This window comes from Miscanthus floridulus, chromosome 5 (genome assembly GCF_019320115.1).
Source record: "Miscanthus floridulus cultivar M001 chromosome 5, ASM1932011v1, whole genome shotgun sequence".
Lineage (NCBI taxonomy): Eukaryota > Viridiplantae > Streptophyta > Magnoliopsida > Poales > Poaceae > Miscanthus > Miscanthus floridulus.
In genome coordinates, this window is record NC_089584.1 from 83070929 (window position 1) to 83093190 (window position 22262).

General features: G+C 44.0%; 1 protein-coding gene across 1 annotated transcript; it reads right to left on the reverse strand.

Annotated features, from left to right (window-relative positions):
- Positions 1–19144: 19144 nt before the first annotated feature.
- Positions 19145–21342, reverse strand: LOC136452487 (leucine-rich repeat extensin-like protein 3). Its single transcript, XM_066453096.1, has one exon. The coding sequence runs from the start codon at positions 21210–21212 to the stop codon at positions 19386–19388; it is 1827 nt and encodes a 608-aa protein (XP_066309193.1). The 5' UTR covers positions 21213–21342; the 3' UTR covers positions 19145–19385.
- Between the last annotated feature and the right edge of the window lie 920 nt (positions 21343–22262).

The following is a 22262-nucleotide window of genomic DNA, read 5'->3' on the forward strand; positions in this document are numbered from 1 at the left end:
AGAGACGTCAAACCTTGACCGGATGTTGCCAGCGTCCGATCAGTCCCCTTGATCTTGGTACTGCCATGTCAGCTCTAACTGGACACTGCCTTCCAGCATCCGGTCAGTCCAAGACCCAGCGTCCGGTCAAATGACCGATGCCAGGTCTATGCTACTACGCCTAACCGGACGCGCCGGTCCTCCTGAGACTAGTGTCCGGTCACTTTGTGAATCAGCGAGACTGACCCTCTTTCATCTCTATCTCCTTCACCCTTGCTCAAATGTGCCAACCACCAAGTGTATCACCTTGTGCACATGTGTTAGCATATTTTCATAAATATTTTCAAGGGTGTTGGCTCTTCACTAGATCCTAAATGCATATGCAATGAGTTAGAGCATCTAGTGGCACTTTGATAATCGCATTTTGATACAAAATGGCTCCTTCATTTTATACCTTTGCCTTGAGCCTTTTGTTTTTCTCTTCCTTCTTTTCCAAGTTCAAGCCTTTGATCATCACCATGCCATCACCATTGTCATAATCTTCGCCATTGCTTCATCACTTAGAGTAGTGCTACCTATCTCATGATCAACTTGATAAACTAGGTTAGCACTTAGGGTTTCATCAATTAACCAAAACCAAACTAGAGCTTTCAATCTCCCCCTTTTTGGTAATTGATGACAACCCTTTCACAAAGATATGAATTGAATTTTAATTGAATCCATGTTGCTTGCCCAAACATATTTACCTTGTGTAAAAGGATATGGACAAGTTTCATGAACTCCAAATGGTAGTAATTGCTCCCCCTACATATGTGCTAAGAGTTTGGACTGTAGCTTGCACATATGCTTAGATAGGAAATATAGGAGTCAATTTCTACCAAATGATGTTAAGGTATAAGAGATGGACCTTTGAAGCATGATACCAATCGGAGTGCACCAATATACCATCCTTAGCACCATTAGTAACTAGACATACACAAAAACTAGAATACCCCATGAGATCAACATTACAAGCAAGGGTCTAGTTTCCATAGAATGATCATAAGTCTAGTTACTTTAGCCTATGCATGCTAGTTTTTCATTTCATCATTCAAGCCTATAACTAGCATACACCACACAAGCATGGATATTGAAAATTAGAACTTGTGCTATGCAAGCAAACATATGAAATGCACATTCAAATGCAACATACAAGTTTATGAGCTTGCTCCCCCTACTTGTGTGCATTTTTTTATTGATCCCCTTACAATGTCATTTCATTTGTTTGCTCCTCCTATCTTACTATCTTTGTGAATTTCTCTCCCCCTTTGTCAACAATTAGCACAAAAAGGTGAGCTCAAATTATAGATAGGTTGGGGTGAAACCATGTGAAATGAGGATCATTTTCCCCAATTTGGTTCAATCTAGATTACTTGCAAAAGATATTTAACTCGGTTTGATCCAAGGACAAGCTTCTTCACACCTCCAAATAAGGGTTATCTTGTACCATGTTGAGTTAAACACTTGTAGCTTATTTTCTAGATCAAACACTAGGTTTATAAGCCCACAAACATGTCATATGTTACCACTAGATCATTTCAAACATACAAGCAATAGTGGTACCATACAAGCATCAAATTAATTTGATTTTAATGAATGAGCCTATTCAAATGTGAAATATGTCTAGATGCACTAAACATGTCCTTAGCAAGGATGTATGTCATGCCAATCAACTTTTACCTTGGATTACTCAAAGGAGAGGCATGTCATATAAGTGGGGGGTGCATCAACACATATTGGAGAAGTCAAGTATGTTCAATTCATTCCTTAGCTTGCAAAACCTCTTTTCATTAAGTGGCTTGGTGAAGATATCGGCAAGTTGATCTTTGGTGCCCACACTCTCAATGCAAATGTCCCTTTTTTGTTGGTGATCTCTTATGAAATGATGGCGGACATCAATATGCTTTGTTCTTGAATGTTGAACCGGGTTGTTGGTGAGCTTTACGGCACTCTCATTGTCACATAGCAATGTCACTTGCTTGAATTTAATTCCAAAGTCACTCAAAGTAGCCTTCATCCAAAATAATTGAGCACAACAACTACCGGCCGAAATGTACTCTGCTTCGGCGGTTGAAAGTGCTACACTATTTTGCTTCTTTGATGACCAAGACACAAGTGATCTTCCCAATAGTTGACATGTGCCCAATGTGCTCTTTCTCTCAACTTTGCATCCCGCATAATCAGAGTCCGAATATCCAATCAACTCAAATCTTGCTCCTTTGGGATACCACAATCCAACATTTTGTGTATGCTTCAAGTACCTCAATATTCTCTTTGTTGCTTTCAAATGACTTTCTCTTGGTGAGGCTTGGAATCTAGCACACATGCATACACTAAACATCACATCTAGCCTTGATGCGGTCACATAGAGTAGGCTTCCAATCATAGACCGATACATCTTTTGATCCACCATGTTGCCACTAGCATCACTATCCAAGCTTCCACTTGTCCCCATTGGTGTACTAATAGCTTTACTATCATCCATTCCAAACTTCTTGAGCATGTCCTTGATATACTTGCCTTGACTCACAAATATGCCATTCTTCATTTGCTTGATTGGAAGACCAAGGAAGTAACTAAGCTCTCCAATCATGGACATCTCAAACTCACTTGCCATCATCTTGCCAAACTCCTCACAAAAATCTTGATTTATTGACCCAAAAATGATATCATCAACATAGATTTGCATTACAAACAAGTTATTTCCAAGCTTCTTGGTGAAGAGAGTGGTGTCAACCTTTCCCATCTTGAATCCCTTAGAGAGTAGGAAATCCCTCAATCTCTCATACCATGCTCTTGATGCTTGTTTCAATCCATACAAAACCTTTCTCAACTTGTAAACATGGTTGGGTTTCTTCTCATCTTCAAAACTAGGAGGTTGCTCAACATACACAAGCTCATTGATGTACCCATTGAGAAATGCACTCTTCACATCCATTTGGTACAACTTGATGTTGTGGGCACAAGCATAGGCTAATAAGATCCTAATTGCTTCCAATCTTGCAACCAGGGCATATGTTTCTCCAAAGTCAAGACCTTCAACTTGAGTATAACCTTGAACCACTAATCTTGCTTTGTTCCTTATTACTATCCCATCTTGATCTTGCTTGTTCTGAAAGACCCACTTGGTTCCAATCACATTATGATCCTTAGGCCTCTCAACTAACTCCCATACTTGGTTTCTTGTAAAGTTGTTTAGCTCTTCATGCATAGCATTGACCCAATCAACATCCTTCAAAGCTTCATCTATCTTCTTAGGTTCAATGGATGACACAAATGAGAAATGCTCACAAAATGAAGCCAATCTTGATCTAGTTTGCATACCTCTTGAAATATCACCAATGATAGTGTCCAAGGGATGATCTCTTGCAACATTGGTTGGTTGAAGCACTTGCACTTGATTGCTTGCATTTGATAGATCATTTGGTTGAGATGATGAACTAGCCACTTGTTGATCTTGCACTTTGTCATCACTAGTTCTTGCTTGAATTTGATCATGAGAACCACTAGCTTACACATTTGAGTTAGAGAGCACTTGATTCTTGTCATCTTCAACATCAATCACCTCTCTAGGCCTTATATCACCAATGTCCAAGTTCTTAATTGCATTGACCAATTGAGTGCCTCTTACATCATCTAGATTCTCATTTTCCTCTTAGGAACCATTTGTTTCATCAAACTCCACATTATGAACCTCCTCAAGAGTACCACTAGCCAAATTCCAAACTCTATAAGCCTTGCTAGTAGTGGAGTAACCAAGCAAGAAACCTTCATCACATTTCTTTTCAAACTTTCTCAATCTAGTGCCTTTCTTCAATATGTAGCATTTACAACCAAAAACCCGAAAGTATGCTATGTTGGGCTTTCTTCCATTCAAAAGCTCATAAGGTGTCTTCTCCATCATGGGGTGACAATAGAGTTGGTTGCTATAATAGCAAGCCGTGTCGATTGCTTCGGCCCAAAATGAATGACTCACATTGTACTCACTCAACATTGATCTTGCAATGTCAATCAAAGTTCTATTCTTCCTTTCAACTAAGCTATTTGATCGAGGAGTGTACTTGGCCAAGAATTGATGTCTAATTCCAAATTCATCACACAACTCATCAATTCTAGTGTTCTTGAATTCACTACCATTGTCACTTCTAACTTTCTTGATGGTTGTTTCAAACTCATTGTGAATGCCCTTGACAAATGATTTGAATGTTGCAAACACATCACTCTTGTCCACAAGAAAGAATACCCATGTGTATCTAGTGAAATCATCCACAATCACAAATCCACATTTATTTCCACCAATGCTTGTGTATGTGGTTGGTCCAAACAAGTCCATGTGCATCAAATCAAATGCCTTAGATGTGCTCATCATGCTCTTCTTAGGATGTGTATTACCAAATTGTTTTCTGGCTTGACATGCACTACATAGCTTATCCTTCTCAAATGTGACATCTTTCAAGACTCTAACCAAGTCATGCTTAATCAACTTGTTCAATTGTTTCATTCCAACATGACCAAGCCTTCTATGCCATAACCAACCCATGCTAGACTTAGTGATCAAACATGTTGTCAATTGAGCTTCTTTAGCATTGAAATCAACCAAGTATAGATTTTCATAGCTAAATCCTTTGAATATCAAGTTAGAGTCATCTACACTTATAATGTCTACATCATCCACACCAAATATGCACTTGAAACCAAGATTACACAATTGAGCTACCGATAAAAGGTTGAAGTTCAAGCTCTCTACTAGTAGCACATTGGAAATGCTCAAATCATTGGATATTGCAATCTTACCAAGCCCTTTGACCTTGCCTTTGCCATTGTCACCAAATGTGATACTATTAATCCCATTGCTCTTGTTTTCATTGATTGAATTGAACATTCTTGGATCACCGGTCATATGTTGTGTGCACCCACATCAAGCACCCAATGCCTTCCTCCGGCTTTATAATTGACCTACAAAAGAAGATCAATTCTTTTTAGGTACCCAAACTTGCTTGGGTCCTTGAAGGTTAGTTATCAAGGTCTTTGATACCCAAATGGCCTTCTTCTTTGGGCCCACAATTGGTGTACCAATGAACTTAGCCTTCACACCATTGGCACCCTTAACAAGCATGTAATAAGAATCAAATTTAATTAAGGATACAATAGGTAGCTTGTTCTTGTTAATCTTGCAATATTGCTCTACATGCCCAACTTTCTTGCATCTATTGCAAAACCGACCATTGCCCTTCACAAAGTTAACTTTTGGAGTGACAAAGGCCGCCTTGCCTTTCTTGGGGGTATAGCCTAATCCCTCTTTGTTGAGAGAAAACCTTTGGCTACCCAAGCACTTTAGCAAGCGGGCATCTCCACCATAGGCATTGCCTAAGGCATGAGTGAGCACATTCACCTCCTTCTTGAGGGTATCATTTTCCACCATTAGTGAGGCATCACAAGTGAGACCATCACTCAAAGGTGAAGTAGAAGTAGTAGTGCTACAAGAAGTGTTAGTGGGAGCAACTACAACGGGCTTATAAAAGGATTCATCAATAAGATCACATGTTAGTCCCACATCATAAGACACGATCACTTGCTCCTTCTTGGCTTCCTCTTTCTTGACTTGCTCAATGAGAGAGGAGTGAGCTTTTTCAAGCTTAGAGTGAGCTTTGCCAAGCTTCTCATGGGCTTCCATTAGCCTCTCATGAGTGGCATTGAGCTCATCAAGGGATTGCTCAAGAAATTTGACTTTCTTGTTCAATTCCTTGCACTCCTTTCTCTTCATCTCAAAGCAAGTATGCACTTGCTCACACATGTCCATGAGCTCCTCCTTGGAGTACTCCTCATCATCATCACCACTCCTACAAGCATCACTTTCACATTCATCATCATCACTCACATCATATTTTACCTTGGTTGGTTTTGCCATGAGGCATGTCGAAGGAGTGTCGAAGATGGGGGCTTGTTGTTGATGTCGATGCTTGCTAGTGCTTTCTTGATAGATTTCTTGCCATCATCACCAGAGTCATCACTATCCGAAGAGCCATCACTATCCCAAGTGACCATATAGCCTCTACCCTTCTTCTTCTTTTGGAAGGTCATTCTCTTCTCCTTCTTTTCTTTCTTATCATTCTTGTGCTTCTTCTTCTCATCCTCATCATTATCACTATTATAGGGACAATTTGCTACAACATGATCAGGACTCTTGCAATTGTAGCATCTTCTCACATATTCTTTGCTTTTGGTGTGATCTCTTCTCTTTCTTGCACTATAGCCCTTCTTCTTCATGAATTTTCCCATCTTGCGTACAAAGAGGGCCATAGCTTCATCATCACTATCACTAAGATCATCATCATCACTTGATTCTTTCTTGGACTTGCCCTTGTTCTTGGATGATGATGAGCTAGCCTTGAATGCTATACTCTCCTTCTTTTCTTCTGCTTCCTTCTCGTCATCCTTGTCACCCCCCTCCCTTTCCACATGGTATGTCTCTTGGGTCATGACATCACCTAGTACTTGGTTAGGGGTAATCTCCTTCAATCCTCCTCTTATGATGAGCAATCTCAACATCTCAAATCTTGGAGGTAGGCACATCAAGAACCGATGAGAGACATCATCATCCTTGATCTTTTCTCCCAATGCCTTCAAATCATTAACAATCACTTGCAAACAATGGAACATCTCCGGAATGCTCTCATCTTCCTTCATCTTGAAGCTTGTCAATTTATCCTTGAGGATATACAACTTGGCACTCTTCACCACCGGTGTGCCCTCATATGTTTCCTCCAATCTCTTCCACACCTCATTTGCTCTTTCACAATCCTTGATTTGCTCAAACACCTTGGAATCAATGGCATTGTATATGGTGTTGAGAGTCATTATATTGCATTGCTTGTTGGTCTTGTCTTGGTTGGTGGGGTCATCAGGATCAATGATAGCATAGTCATTCTCGATCACCTCCCATACTTGATCATTGATTGAACCAAGATACATCCTCATCTTTCTCTTCTAATAATCATAGCATGTGTCATCAAAGAACGATGGTTTGCCCCCCACATGGTTGAACACAACTTGAGACATAATTTGACACTGAGGTTGTTAAGCCTTCAATCAAACGGTGACCACGGCTCTGATACCACTTGAAAGGTCCTAATATGGCTAGAGGGGGGTGAATAGCCTATTTAAAAATCTACAAATCAACTAAAGCTTGATTAGTATGACAAATAGCGAAATGCAAACTTACTCTAGCTCTACAAGGGTTGCAAGCCACCTATCCAACAATTTGAGTTGCAATGATTACTAGTCACACAACTTGCAATGTTACTACTCACTAAGAGCTCTCAAACTTGCTACTCTAAAGAGCTCCACTAGATGAACTTAAAATTACAAAGCAAGCTCTCAATTCTAATTACACTAAAGAGCTTGCCACAACTAGTTTGCAAGAATATAAATGAGTGAGTAGGGTGATTATACCGCCGTGTAGAGGAGTGAACCAATCACAAGATGAATACTAAATCAATCACCGGGAGAATACCAAAGGGCAAGAGACAACCAATTTTTCTCCCGAGGTTCACGTGCTTGCCGGCACGCTAGTCCCCGTTGTGTCGACCAACACTTAATGATTCGGCAGCTAAGAGGTGTTGCACGAACCTCGTCCACACAATTGGACACCGTAAGAACCTACCCACAAGTGAGGTAACTCAATGACATGAGCAATCCACTAGAGTTACCTTTCGGCTCTCCACCGGGGAAGGCACAAGACCCCTCACAATCACCACGATCGGAGCCGGAGACAATCACCAACCTCTGCTCAATGATCCTCGCTGCTCCAAGCCGTCTAGGTGGCGGCAACCACCAAGAGTAACAAGTGAATCCCACAGAAAAACACGAATGCCAAGTGCCACTAGATGCAATCACTCAAGCAATGCACTTGAATTCTCTCCCAATCTCACAATGATGATGAAACAATGATGGAGATGAGTGGGAGGGCTTTGGCTAAGCTCACAAGGTTGCTATGTCAATGTAAATGGCCAAGAGAGTGAGCTTGAGCCTGCCATGGGGCTTAAATAGAAGCCCCCATGAAATAGAGTCGTTGGACTACTCACTGTACTGAACACGGGCCAACCGGACGCTCCGGTCAGATTGACCGGACGCTGGACCCAACATCCAGTCACCTAATGACAGCCACATGTAACACTGCGTTCAACCGAAGCCACCTGATCTCAACAGTCACGACATGAGCGGACGCTTCGGCAAAAGTGACCGGACGCTGAACCCCAGTGTCTGGTTGTTTCCAGTAAGCTCCCAGAGACAACAAACCTTGACCGGACACGTCCGATCGACCTTGACCGGATGTTGCCAGCGTCCGATCAGTCCCCTTGATCTCGGTACTACCATGTCAGCTCTGACCAGACGCTGCCTTCCAGCATTCGGTCAGTCCGAGACCCAGCGTCTGGTCAAATGACCGATGCTAGGTCTATGCTGCCACGCCTGACCAGACGCACCGGTCCTCCTAAGACCAGTGTTCGGTCACTTTGTGAATCAGCGAGACTGACCCTCTTTCATCTCTATCTCCTTCACCCTTGCTCAAATGTGCCAACCACCAAGTGTATCTCCTTGTGCACATGTGTTAGCATATTTTCACAAATATTTTCAAGACTGTTAGCACTCCACTAGATCCTAAATGCATATGCAACGAGTTAGAGCATCTAGTGGCACTTTGATAACCATATTCCGATACGAGTTTCACTCCTCTTAATAGTAGGCTATCGATCCTAAATGTGATCACACTCACTAAGTGTCTTGGTCTCAAACAAAATAGCTCCTACTATTTATACCTTTGCCTTGAGCCTTTTGTTTTTCTCTTCCTTCTTTTCCAAGTTCAAGCCTTTGATCATCACCATGCCATCACCATTGTCATAATCTTCGCCATTGCTTCATCACTTAGAGTAGTGCTTCCATCTCATGATCACCTTGATAAACTAGGTTAGCACTTAGGGTTTCATCAATTAACCAAAACCAAACTAGAGCTTTCAATTACCAAAAATTAAACATGTTGTATATTACAATTCAATGCAAGGGACAACACAAGCTCATTTTTTAGTGAAGTTACTAAAATCAAGAACATTGAGCTCATTCCGCAATCGACAAAAAGTCACCTCATCTAGCGGTTTAGTGAAGATATCCGCCAATTGATCCTCGGTCCTTACACCTTCTAATGATATATCATTTTTAGCAACATGATCTCTAAGAAAGTGATGGCGGATATCTATGTGCTTGGTGAGAGAGTGTTGAACCAGATTATTTGCAAGTTTTACCGCACTTTTATTGTCGCACAAAAGAGGTACTTTTTCTAGAACTACACCATAGTCTAGCAAAGTTTGTTTCATGTAAAGTATTTATGCACAACAAGCACCCGCGGCAATGTATTCTACTTCGGCGGTGGACAAAGCCACACTATTTTGCTTCTTGGAGGACCAAGACACAAGTGATCTACCAAGCAAATGGCACCCTCCGGATGTGCTTTTTCTATCAACTTTGCAACCGGCATAATCCAAATCGGAATAGCCAACTAACTCAAATATAGCTCCTTTGGGATACCAACAGCCAATGCTTGGTGTGTGCTTAAGATACCTAAGGATTCTTTTTACGACAATTAAATGAGTTTCCTTAGGATTAGCTTGAAATCTAGCACACATACACACACTAAACATGATGTCAGGCCTAGATGTGGTTAAATATAGCAAGCTACCAATCATAGAGCGGTAGAGAGTTTGATCAACTGTGTTACCTCTCTCATCTAGGTCGAGATGTCCATTAGTTGGCATTGGTGTCTTGATTGGCTTATATTCATCCATCTTGAATCTCTTGAGAAGATCATTGGTATATTTCTCTTGAGAGATGAAAATCCCTTCTCTCATTTGTTTGACTTGAAAACCAAGAAAGAATGTAAGCTCTCCAATCATTGATATCTCGAACTCCTTTGACATCAATTCACCAAACTCTTTGTAAGAATCTTCATTTGATGATCCAAAGATGATATCATCAACATACACTTGACAAATGAAGATGTGTCCATCAAGCTTCTTGGTGAATAGTGTGGTATCGACCTTTCCGATGGTGAAGCCCTTCTCAATGAGGAAGTCCCGAAGGCGCTCATACCAAGCTCTTGGGGCTTGCTTAAGCCCATATAATGCCTTGGACAACCTATAAACATGATTAGGATATCTAGGGTCTTCAAACCCGGAAGGTTGATCAACATAGACTAGTTCATTAATAAAGCCATTTAAAAATGCACTTTTCACATCCATTTGATATAGTTTCATTTCATGATGTGATGCATATGCAAGGAGGATACGAATGGCTTCTAGTCTTGCAGCCAGTGCAAAGGTCTCTCCAAAATCCAATCCTTCAACTTGAGAGAACCCCTTTGCAACTAGTCTTGCCTTGTTCCTCACAACTACACCTTGATCATCTTGCTTGTTACGGAACACCCACTTTGTTCCAATGATTATTGCACCTTTTGGCCACTCTTTAAGAGTTCAAACTTCATTGCGGGTGAAGTTGTTCAACTCTTTATGCATGGCATTTATCCAATCCAGATCTTGAAGAGCTTCTTCTACCTTGGTAGGCTCATAGCAAGAGACAAAAAAGTGATGAGCAATAAATGAAGCAAGTTTTTGTGAGCGAGTCATTACACCCTTTGATGGACTCCCTATGATGAGATCTTGTGGATGATCTTGTAGTAGAGGTGTATTTCTTCTATTGACCACTTGAGGAGGAGGTTGTGGAGCATCAACATCTTGTGCTTGTACCACCATTTGATCATGGGAGACATGGGTGTCTTCATTTTCTACTCTCCCATCTTTATCATCATCTTGTGGCACACTTGATGAAGAAGGTGGATCAATTACTTGTACATCATCTTCATCATCTTTAGGCTTGATGTCTCCAACCGGAATGTTCTTCATAGCCTCCCTCAATGGTTCATCACCTACATCATCAAGATTCTCATGTGCTCCTTGGGAGCTGTTAGATTCATCAAATTCCACATCATATGTTTCTTCAACCAAGCCGGTGGCATGATTAAATACTCTATATGCTTTGGACTTTGATGAGTAACCAACAAGAAAACCAATATCACAACGTCTTTGAAACTTCCCTAGGTGTTGCCGCTTCTTGTAGATGTAGCATTTGCAACCAAACACCCTAAAGAAAGAGACGTCCGGCTTCTTCCCATTGAGCAACTCATAAGGTGTCTTGCCAAGGAACTTTTGAAGGAATAGGCGGTTGGATGCATAGCATGCGGTGTTGATAGCTTCCGCCCATAGAGCTTCAGAGGTGTTGTACTCATCTAGCATTGTTCTTACAAGAGTTATCAATGTCCGGTTCTTTCTCTCAACTACACCATTTTGTTGAGGAGTATATGTTGCGGAGACCTCATGCTTGATCCCAACTTCATCACAATAGGCTTCTATGTTTGTGTTGTCAAATTCCTTCCCATTGTCAGTTATAATCTTCTTGAGCTTCACTTCAAACTCATTTTGTGCTCTCTTGGCAAACTTCTTGAAGCAAGATGCAACTTCGGATTTGTCATGAAGAAAGAATACCCATGTGTATCTTGAATAGTCATCAACAATCACAAGACAATAAAGATTTCCTCACAAACTCTTGTATGTTGTTGGTCTAAATAAATCCATGTGAAGGAGTTCTAGCACTCTTGTGGTTGACATGAAAGCTTTGGTTGGATGAGTATTTGCAACTTACTTGCCAGCTTGACATGCACTACAAAGCTTGTCCTTCTCAAACTTCACATACTTCAACCCTCTCACCAAATCATTCTTCATTAGCTTCTTGAGTGAGCTCATCCCAACATGAGCAAGTCTTCTATGTCATAGCCACCCAAGTGTTGTTTTGGTGAATAGGCAAGTCTTCAAATTTGCATCTTCAGAGATGAAATCCACTAGATATAGGTTGTTGTATCTAAATCCTTTGAATATCACTTGATCATCATCTTTCTTAGATACAACAACTTCCTTCTCGGTGAACAAGCATTGGAAGCCAAGATCACACAATTGTCCAACGGATAGCAAGTTGAAGCTCAATGAAGCAACATATAGCACATTTGAGATAGAATGATCATTTGATATTGCCACTTTGCCCAATCCTTTAACCTTGCCCTTTGAATTATCTCCAAATGTGATTCTTTCTTGTCCATCTACTTCTTCATCTAGTGAGTTGAACATACGAGGATCACCGGTCATATGTTGTGTGCAACCACTATCAATAACCCAATGACTTCCACCAGTCTTGTAGTTCACCTACACACAAGAGATCAAGCTTTAGGAACCTAAACTTGTTGAGGGCCCTTCACCTTCTCAACAAGTGACTTAGTAACCCAAATTTTCTTAGGCCTATTCTTGTTGGGAGGTCCTAAGAACATGACTTTCATCTTTCCACTAGAATCCTTTCTAAGCATGTAGTGAGCATTGAAGGCAAAAGGTCTAGCATGCTTGGGCAAGGATTGTGGTGGTGGAATTTGGCACTCATGAGCAAAGTGGCCTTCTTGTCCACACTCAAAACACTTCTTTGGCTTTGGCTTTTGTTGTTGTTGAGCTTGAGCCTTCTTCTCTTTGTTTGCTATGTACCCAATGCCACTTCTATCCATCTTCATGATGGTGTTCATTAGTAGCTCACTTTGAAGATACTTGCCTCTAGTGAACTTGCTCAATCCAATCTCGAGATGCTCTTTCTCCAACTTGAGCTTCTTGTTCTCTTCCTTAAGAGCATATTGTTTTTCTCTTCCTTGAGCTTCTTGTTTTCTTCTTTGAGCTTCTCATTCTCAAGCATCAACTCACCATCATGATCAAGAGTTTCTAGCACAATAGTGTTGTGACTTTTGATCTCTTCAAGATCTTTCTTGAGCTTTTCATTGTCATTCTTGAGCTTGACAAACTCATCATAATCATCGGCCTCAACCACTTGCTTGCCCTTGCTACTAGAACTTTGCTCAATGGTCTCAATGATCAAATCATCACATGATGTAGCTATATCAATCTTAACAACATTGTTAGTAGCATCATGTGGCTCATTGGATAAATATTCTTGAGCAATAACAAGATTATCATGATTAATCTTAAGAGTAGTATATTCATCTTTTAGCATATTATGGCTAGTGATGAGCTCTTTATGCATCCTCTCAAGTTTATCCTATTTATCTTTAAGCTCTTTCTTAGAAGATTTGAGCTCCTTGAGTTTGGATGACATAGCTTCATTTGCTTCTCTAAGCTCAACACTAGCCTTTTTGGCTATATCACATTTAGCTAAAAGAGAATCATTTTTAGCTTCTAGCTTGTCATTCTTAGCTCTAGTCTTTATAATGATCTTGGAGTATTTATTTAGCAATTTAACAAGATCATCATAAGAAGGTGATTCATATTCATCATCATCACTATTGCTATCATCATTACTAGCATGTTCATCACCACTACTCTCATCATCATTTGATACCTTGCGTTCACCCTTGGCCATAAGGCATAGGTGTGTAGAGGATGATGGCGATGGTGGCGGTGAAGATGATGAAGAGTTAATAACAATGGCGGCCACCTTCTCGTTGTCACTATCATCATCGGATAAGCCACTAGATGAATCAATATCCGTGAGCCAATCACCGACGATGTATGCCTTTCCACTCTTCTTCTTGTGGAAGTCCTTCTCTTGCCATCTCTCTTCTTGTATGGCTTGTCTTTCTTCTTCTCATCTTCATCACTTGAGTCATCTTTCTTGCCCTTGTTCTTGTTCTTGAACTTGTTTTTCTTGGGCTTTGTGCATTGGTGAGCTAGATGACCAAGTTCTCCACAATTGTAGCAATCCATCTCAGAGATTGGCTTCCTTCTAGAGCTAATGAAGAACTTCTTCTTGCCATCAAACTTGATGCCACTCTTGTTGAGCTTCTTTAGCATCTTGGTGGTTTTTCTCACCATGAGAGCAAGGCTTGCATCATCAACTTCATCATCACTTGAGCTCTCATACTCAAGCCTTGCTTTGCCCTTCTCTTGACTAGCTTTGAATGCTAAGTCCTTTTCTTTCTTCTTGTTAGAGGATGAGCCATCTTGAGGTGTGATGTGCATGTACATCTCATGAGCATTGATCTTTCCCAAGATTTGTGTCGGTGTAGCGGTGGAAAGATCACCTTGATGAAGCACGGTCACAATATGCCCATATTTGTCAATGGGAAGGACACTCAAGATCTTTCTTACAACATCGGATGGTTGTATTTGAGTGAGTCCAAGCCCATTGACTTCCCCTACAATAACATTCAAACGTGAATACATTTCATTAGCACATTCTTTAGGAAGCATCTCAAAAGAGTTAAGCTTTTTCAAGACAAGACGATAGCGTTCCTCACGCTCACTCTTTGTTCCCTCATGGAGCGCACAAACGTTCGACCATAGTGCATGGGCGTCTTTGTGGTTCCTCACCCGGTTGAACACATCTTTGCAAAGACCTCTAAAGATGGTGTTTCCAGCCTTTGCATTCCATTTCTCGTAATTCACCTCATTGCCTTGTAGGTTAGTAGCATCCTGAGGTTTTGGGAAGCCTTGTGAGGTGGCTCTAAGTATTCCAACATCTAGAGCTTCTAAGTACGCCTCCATGCGAATTTTCCAATATGGAAAATCATCCCCCTCAAAGATAGGAGGAGGTCTATCCCCGTGAGACATCTTTCTCTAGGCGGTTAAGCCTAAATACATGAGCACGAGGCTCCGATACTAATTGAAAGGATCAAGATGCCCAAAAGGGGGGGGTGAATTGGGCTAATTCTAAATTTCTTTGCAATAATTAAACTCTATGGTTAGCCCAATTAACCCCTTGTGCCTAGAAAGTGTTTCTATTGATCTAACGCACAAAAGTTTAGCACCCTAAGTTCCAATCCTACTCTAGCATGGCAATTCTAGGAATGTAAATGACAAGAATTGAATTGCTCAAAGTAAATGCTCAAAGTAAAGAGAGAAGGAGGAATGCGGCGATGTTTTGCCGAGGTATCGGAGAGTCGCCACTCCCCACTAATCCTCGTTGGAGCACCCGCGCAAGGGTGTAGCTCTCCCTTGATCCACGCAAGGATCAAGTGCTCTCTACGGGTTGATTCTTCGACACTCCATCGCGGTGAATCACCCACAACTGCTCACAACTTGAGTTGGGTCATCCACAAGCACCGCCGGATGATCACCAATCTCCCAATCACCACCAAGCCGTCTAGGTGATGGCAATCACCAAGAGTAACAAGCACAAACTCTCACTTGACCATGACAAGCCTAATGAGAAGGATGGATGCACACTTTGCTACTCTTGATCTCACTGATGAGGGCTCTCTTTGGGATTCTCAAATCTCAATCACCTCACTAGGACCTTGCTCTTCTTGGCACTCTCAAAGGTATTTCTCAGCTGTTGAAATGAGCAAAAGTACCCCCACACATGAATGGAGGAAGTATTTATAACATGGACTGAAAAACGAACCGTTATGTGCCTCTGCGGGGTGACCGGACGCTCCGATCATGTTGACCGGACGCTCCGGTCATGTTGACCGGACGCGCCAGTCAGTTCACCCCAAACTCCAGTGTTTAAAGTGTGACCGAACGCGTCCGGTCATGATTTCCCCTCTCTGGAACCTTACTGGAGTCGAGCGGACGCTGGCCCTCAGCGTCCGGTCACTTCCAGACGACTTCACCTTGATCAAATGAACTGACCGGACTCTGCGCCAGCGTCTGGTCACACCGAAGCCAGCGTCCGGTCAGTATTTGACCCTCCATTCACTTCCAACTTTCGATCATACGTGAATGAAGTTTGCTCCAATGGATCTAAGGGCTTTTTTGGAGCTACCTAGTGCTAGATTTAGCAAGTGTGCACCACACCTAACTCACTAGACTCACCTAGGTCAAGCTACCCGTCCATACCCCCGTTAATAGTACGGCCAAAGAAAAAAAACAAAGTCCTAAACTACTCTAAGTGTCTCTTCAACTCCAAACGACACTTAGAACTAGTCCATCCTTAACCTTGTCGTCCATCCTTTGAAAACCGAAACGATTTCCATCGTAGGGGCGTGACCATCATGATTGCCCAATCGATCTCCATTACCGTGACCTAACTTAACTGCCTCTGCAAAACACACGTTAGTCACAATAATCACGTATTGTCATTAATCACCGAAACCCAACTAGGGGCCTAGATGCTTTCATAACACTCGGCAAAGCCTTTGCCGAGTGTTTTTTTGTCTTTGCCGAGTACCTGTGGCACACGGCAAAGTCACTGTGTTCTGGTAGTGATTTGGATCATATCCCTTTGATTATAGAGGTGTATTTATTGTTAGTTGGAGTACAAATGACCTATAATCTAGAAATTTGGTTGGTAGATATTAGATTATTACAATCAAGTGGTTGAATTATTATAATCCAATCCATAATCTAGGGTGTTTGCATCACCTCCAGATTATTGTTAGTTGGATCCAAACACCCCATTGATGGCACATGTGTGGACACGTATAAAATACCTGCAGCTATATGTGTCAGCAGTGTATATATGTACTCATACTACACCCGCTCTACCCGACAGGTAGAGGTTTATGCCCATTAACACATATCTCTAGATGAAGATATATAGCTTTCTATACCCACCACTTTATTGCATAAATCCATTATTATATACTCAAGTTTCGAATAGCCATTGCCATCTCTATCAAGACTGTAGTAAATTGTCAACGTGTTATCGTATCCCTATGCTCATGATTGTTAAAATGGCTGTTGCATGCATGTTTATCAGATAGATTACTTTGTACAAACCCAAGAAAAGGCTGAGACAAATTTCATAGTTCACAGATCAATAGACTTCCACAGTGTGATTGGCATGCATGCCGCATGCACATGGTGCTCCGACTGCAAATTTGGAGCACATGTAACACACCAGACCTCCATCCATGGTGATACGCCCCAAAAGACCGACCCAGGCCTGGTAATAAAAAGGGACCACGACCAAATGAGGAGACGAGCCTGCCCAACGATCTCGCGGCGTGTGCACAAAGTCAGACCGAATCGAGCCCTGCACGTGCACGCTCCACGCGGCTCCTCATCAGCGGCTGGGCTCTTGCTTGCTGGTTAAGTGGTTAGTGCTCTCATAAACCGTCTGCCCTGTTCAATCGATCACCGTCTAGGAGTATCACCTAAATATGGCAACGCCGTATTTGCGCCAAATCAGTAGACAGGAGGCATGCATCTTTTTTTTGTGTGTTTGGTGCCCAAGTCTAAGATGTAATAGTACTCTCTCCATTTTAAATTAAAAGATTTTTTTTATATATTATTTTTACTATGCATCTTGATATAATATATATTTAAATCTATAGTAAAAATTACGTGTCTAGAAAAGTCAAAATGTTATATTTTAGAATTGATAGAGTATTCGATAGTAACTTGAGGAGATTGAGAAATGCCTCGTTGCGAAGCTCCCAACAAGGTAGGTTTCGACCCTTCGATGATTGCAATAGAAAGTAATTCGCTATGGATCTAATTGGAGGATAAAGGCTTGGTTGGGTTGTGTAGAGTTTATAAAAGAAACTCCCAACTGATATAAAATAGCTCAGCTCAATTTATATAGTGCCATGTTTTTACCACCATCCAACCGCCTACTAATAACTTACCAAAAGTTTCTTGGCAACTTTGATTTTTATATTCTCCCGTTGAGTACGTTTAGATCCACCTAGCTAACTAGTATTATCTATGTTAGCTAAGAAAAATTAGCTGAAAGCTAATTGTTAGCTGGATGATAGATAAAAAAAATTAGCCAATTTATTAGCTGATGATCAAAATATGACCACAGCTCATTTTTAGCAGCTAACTATTAGCTATATGGGATCCAAACATGCCCTAACAATATTTGTTTCAATATCTAGTCAAGTAAAATGATAAATATGTCATTGGATTTTCTATCAAAATTACTTTTGAACATGCTTTTTTTAAGAAGTTGTTTAACCAATCTGTTGGAGGGATCTTTTTTTTACCTTTTTGTCAAATAAATGGAACAGGAAATTCATTTACAAGCTCTTCAAGGTACACTTATCCTTCTCGATCTTGCTGTTGCAGTTGTACTATAGAAAAAGGAAGCCCGAACTCATAAAAAAGACGTCATCCGACGTGTTGGAGTGAACTCCAACTCATGGTTGGCTCGTAAAAGGTGGGTAGCGACCACTTCTACCTGCTGCTGGCTGAGAAGGTTCGGTGCACGTTGTATGTTGTTGGTGCCAACGTGAACGCCTACTCCGGCGCAAGACGTGGGTTATATATTCATCGTAGCATTAAATAATTATTTTAAAAAAGGTTTGAATAATCCAGTGTGCTAAAAAAAATAAGTACGGAGTACTATACTCCTACAGTACATTTTGTGGACCGAACAGGTGAAATGAAATGAAAATAAATAAAAAGGTGAGCTGGCCGTGGAAAGAGCCGATGGAATTCCATCCATCCATCCATCCAGCTAGCGAGATGCCCGGGCGGTGCGCAATTCCAGGCAATCTGCTCCCTCCCTGCGAATGCGTGTGAATCCTCCTGTCTTTCCGTGTGCTCCATGTCAACCTCGTCGCGCGTCCCAACGCAGCTCTGCTCTGCTCTGCCAAGGCTGCAGATGAATGTTGCCGTTGCCTAGCCAACCAGGACTCGAGATGGCTTCCGTTCCGTTCGCCTGCCTGCTGGCTGCTGCTGTCTACTACAGCTGACACTGCCAGTAGACCACTTTTGGCAGATTGCGTGGCTCAAGATTCTGCCGTGTTCAAAGTTCAAACCAATCTTTTAGCTGGCCTTTATTAAATTCTAACTGTTTTGTTGCCGCCTTACGCGCATGTACTGAAGCAAAGAAAATTCAAACGTGAAACGTGCCACTCGACGAACCATACTGGTAACGCGAGTACTGAAGCAAACAACTGCAAGATTCGAATGATAATGTGTAGTAAATCCTATATCGGCCCGTTCGGTTTACCTAATAATCCGGTTTATTCTGCTTCTTTTTTCAACCAAAATAGTGTTTTTCTCTCACAATAATTCAGCCGAAAAAGTGTTTTTGAGCCGATTTCAACCGAGCGTCTTAATCCAAATGTGTACCAATTACAACTCTCGGCGTCTGCTTCTCTATACCCATTATATTCATTCACAATGCAGAATTTGCAGCGGATCGGAACCAAATCAATCATCATCAGCAGCAGGAAAAAGATCCAAGAAGAAAATTTTAAATACAAAAGGAGGAACCGAAACGAAGGATTCATTCAGTAACGTTTAATTTTCTTTTTACCACAACGAATTAAAACAATGTATGATCACAAGGAACGGAAAATCTCCCCGAAAAGAATCATTTCTTTACGGTCTCCAACCGGCCGCCGGCGGTGGCGGCGACGAGTAATCGTACACAGGCAGCTTAGGCAATGCCCGTGGCGGCGGAGGTGACGAGTAGTCGTACTTGGGCAAGCTAGCCGGGGCTGGCGGCGGCGGCGGCGAGAGGTACCGGTCCTCCGGAGACACCTCGTAGTAGGGTGGAGGTGGCGGGTCGTGGTGGACTGGAGGTGGCGGCGGTGGCGACTCGTGGTGTGGTGGTGGAGGTGGCGAGAGGTACCGGTCCTCCGGTGACACCTCGTAGTAGGGCGGCGGTGGGACCTCAGTGTAGGGCGGAGGCGGCGGGGAGAGGTACCGTTCCTCCGGTGACACCTCGTAGTAGGGAGGTGGCGGTGATGGGGATGGTGGAGGTGGAGACGGCGGTGGGGGAGAAGGAGGAGGAGGGGATGGCGATGGGGGTGGAGGAGACGGCGGAGGAGGTGAAGGTGGCGGAGGAGATGGTGGAGGAGGCGAAGGTGGGGGAGGGGATGGTGATGGCGGAGGAGGAGATGGTGGCGGAGGCGAAGGCGGTGGTGGAGACGGCGACGGTGGAGGTGGTGATGGCGGAGGAGGTGACGGTGGCGGCAGGGGTGGCGACGGCAGGACGAACTTCTTGCACTTGAAGGCATCGCAGTTGACGTGGTGGTTGTTGAAGAAGCTGCACTGCTCCGGCGACCTCTGGTCGGGGCGGTAGGGAATGCAGTTCCGGCGGTCGGCGAGGGTCTTAACGTGCAGGCAGGCGGGCGGCTCGCCGGTGATGAAGTTGTAGGAATAGGTGAAGTTCTGGAGGTGCGGCAGGCGGCAGATCCCCTCCGGCACGTCCCCGACGAGGCGGTTGTGGCCGAGGTCGAGCTGCTCGACGCTGTGGAGGCTCGCGAGCTCGTCGGGGATGGCGCCCATGAGCTTGTTGAAGCTGAGGTCGAGCACAGTGAGGCCCGTGAGCGCGCCGAGCTCCGGCGGGACGCAGGACTTGAGCCCCGTGTTCATGAGGATGATCTCGTTGAGCGTGTCCGACATGTTGGCGACGGAGGCCGGGAGGCAGCCGCCGAAGTCGTTGTTGGCGAGCACGAGCACGGAGGCCGGCGAGTTGCCGACGTTGTCGGGGATCTGGAAGCGGAAGCGGTTGGAGTTGATGAAGATGGCGTCGAGCGGGCGGTCGAAGAGCTCGCTGGGCACGGGGCCCTCGAAGTCGTTGAAGCGGAGGTCGAGGTACCTCAGGCTGGGCAGGCGGAGCACGACGTCGGGGAACGCGCCGACGAGGCGGTTGTTGCTGAGGTCGAGCTCGTGGAGCGCGTGCAGCCGGTCGAGCGACCGGGGCACGAGGCCGCAGAAGCGGTTGGAGTTGAGGTGGAGCACGGCGAGGTCGGCCAGCCGGCCCAGCGCCTCGGGCAGGTGTCCGGCGAGGTCGGCGTGGTTGAGGTCGACGGAGGCGACGACGGTGAGGCCCGGGTCCTGCGGCGACGGGGCGCAGTAGACGCCGCCGTAGGCGCACACGTCGGGCCCCGTCCACGAGCCCGTCACGTTGTGCGGGTCGGAGAGGATGGCGCGCCGCCACGCCTGCAGCGCCACGTACGCGTCGCGGAGCCGCGGGTTCGGGAACGCGTACGACGGGTCCACCACCACGTCGCTGCCGTCGTCGGCGCCGCCGCCGTTGTGGTACTGCAGGAGCTGGCGCAGCCTGATGTGCGCGGCGTCGGACGCGCTGAGGCCCCGGCTGGCGAACGCCGCCGCCGCTGGTGTGGCGAGGAGGTGCGGCGCGAGCAGGAGGAAGACCAGGAGGATGGGCAGGGTCGTGTTGCGCGGTGGCGTCGTCATCGCGGCGCGCGCATTGGGAGTGGCGCGGCGGAGTGGATTGGGAAGCCGGAGGGAGGGGAGCGGCTATATGAATAGTGCGGTGCGGGGTGGAGTGTCTGGAGGGGATGGACGGACGGCTGCGATGGAGGGTGGGTTGGATGCGTGTCCAGCGTTCAGCTATTGACTGGCGTCCGCCGGACAGGAGTTGGCTGCCCTGGATTGAGCTGGGTGTTCTGAACGGAACCAGCGAATGATTGGGCGAATGCATGCTGCAACTGTTCTTCTTCTTCTTCTTGTTTTTTTATTTATTTATTTTGAAAAGGAGTGCAGCTGTTCAGGACGAATAAAGGACAGACTACAACTGTTCGGGGGAGTCTATCTTGCACTAGTTCATGGTGCCCATCATCTGGTTTCTCGCTGGATCGATTGGATACTTGCACGGTGTTCTCTTGGAAACGAAAGAATCACATTCAGCAGCGGAATATGCATTGTGGGGATGCACGGTTTTGCTGGACCGGTGGTACACCGAAAGCAAAGCTGGAGTGCGAGCGATCACCATCGACGACGTGCAGGCAACCATCGATCTCATCTGCTGATTTTCATGCATTCCAGTCTTGCTCACGCGCTTAAGTGGGAATCCACCCCTCTGTGCTTTAGTTTCCTCAATCAACTAATTTCTCTCTCCAAATTTCGAATACAATAATTTCCAAAAAATCAATCAGGCTACCAATACTCGATCAGGTTCATTTCCGCCGGCCAGCTCAACATGATCATTAGCTGTGGAATGCTGCTGCTTGGTTTGAACACTGCAGTTTTAATTTCCTTTTTTTTTTTTGTTGTTGTCGTCGACGGATGGATTTTAGCAGCATACTCTAGGAGTATTTGATTTATCGTAGGGTCCACCCAATCTAACGCGTTAACCTGTTTCGCCCATTATTTCAGTCCTGTCCCGCCTTGAAACACGGGATGGATGGGAGGCGCTTTGCGTTACACAGCCAGCCTATCTCGTGCCTGCTCTCGTTGCTCAAGAGCTTGCTTGATTACCAGGTATGGTTGCCAAATGCTCAACGG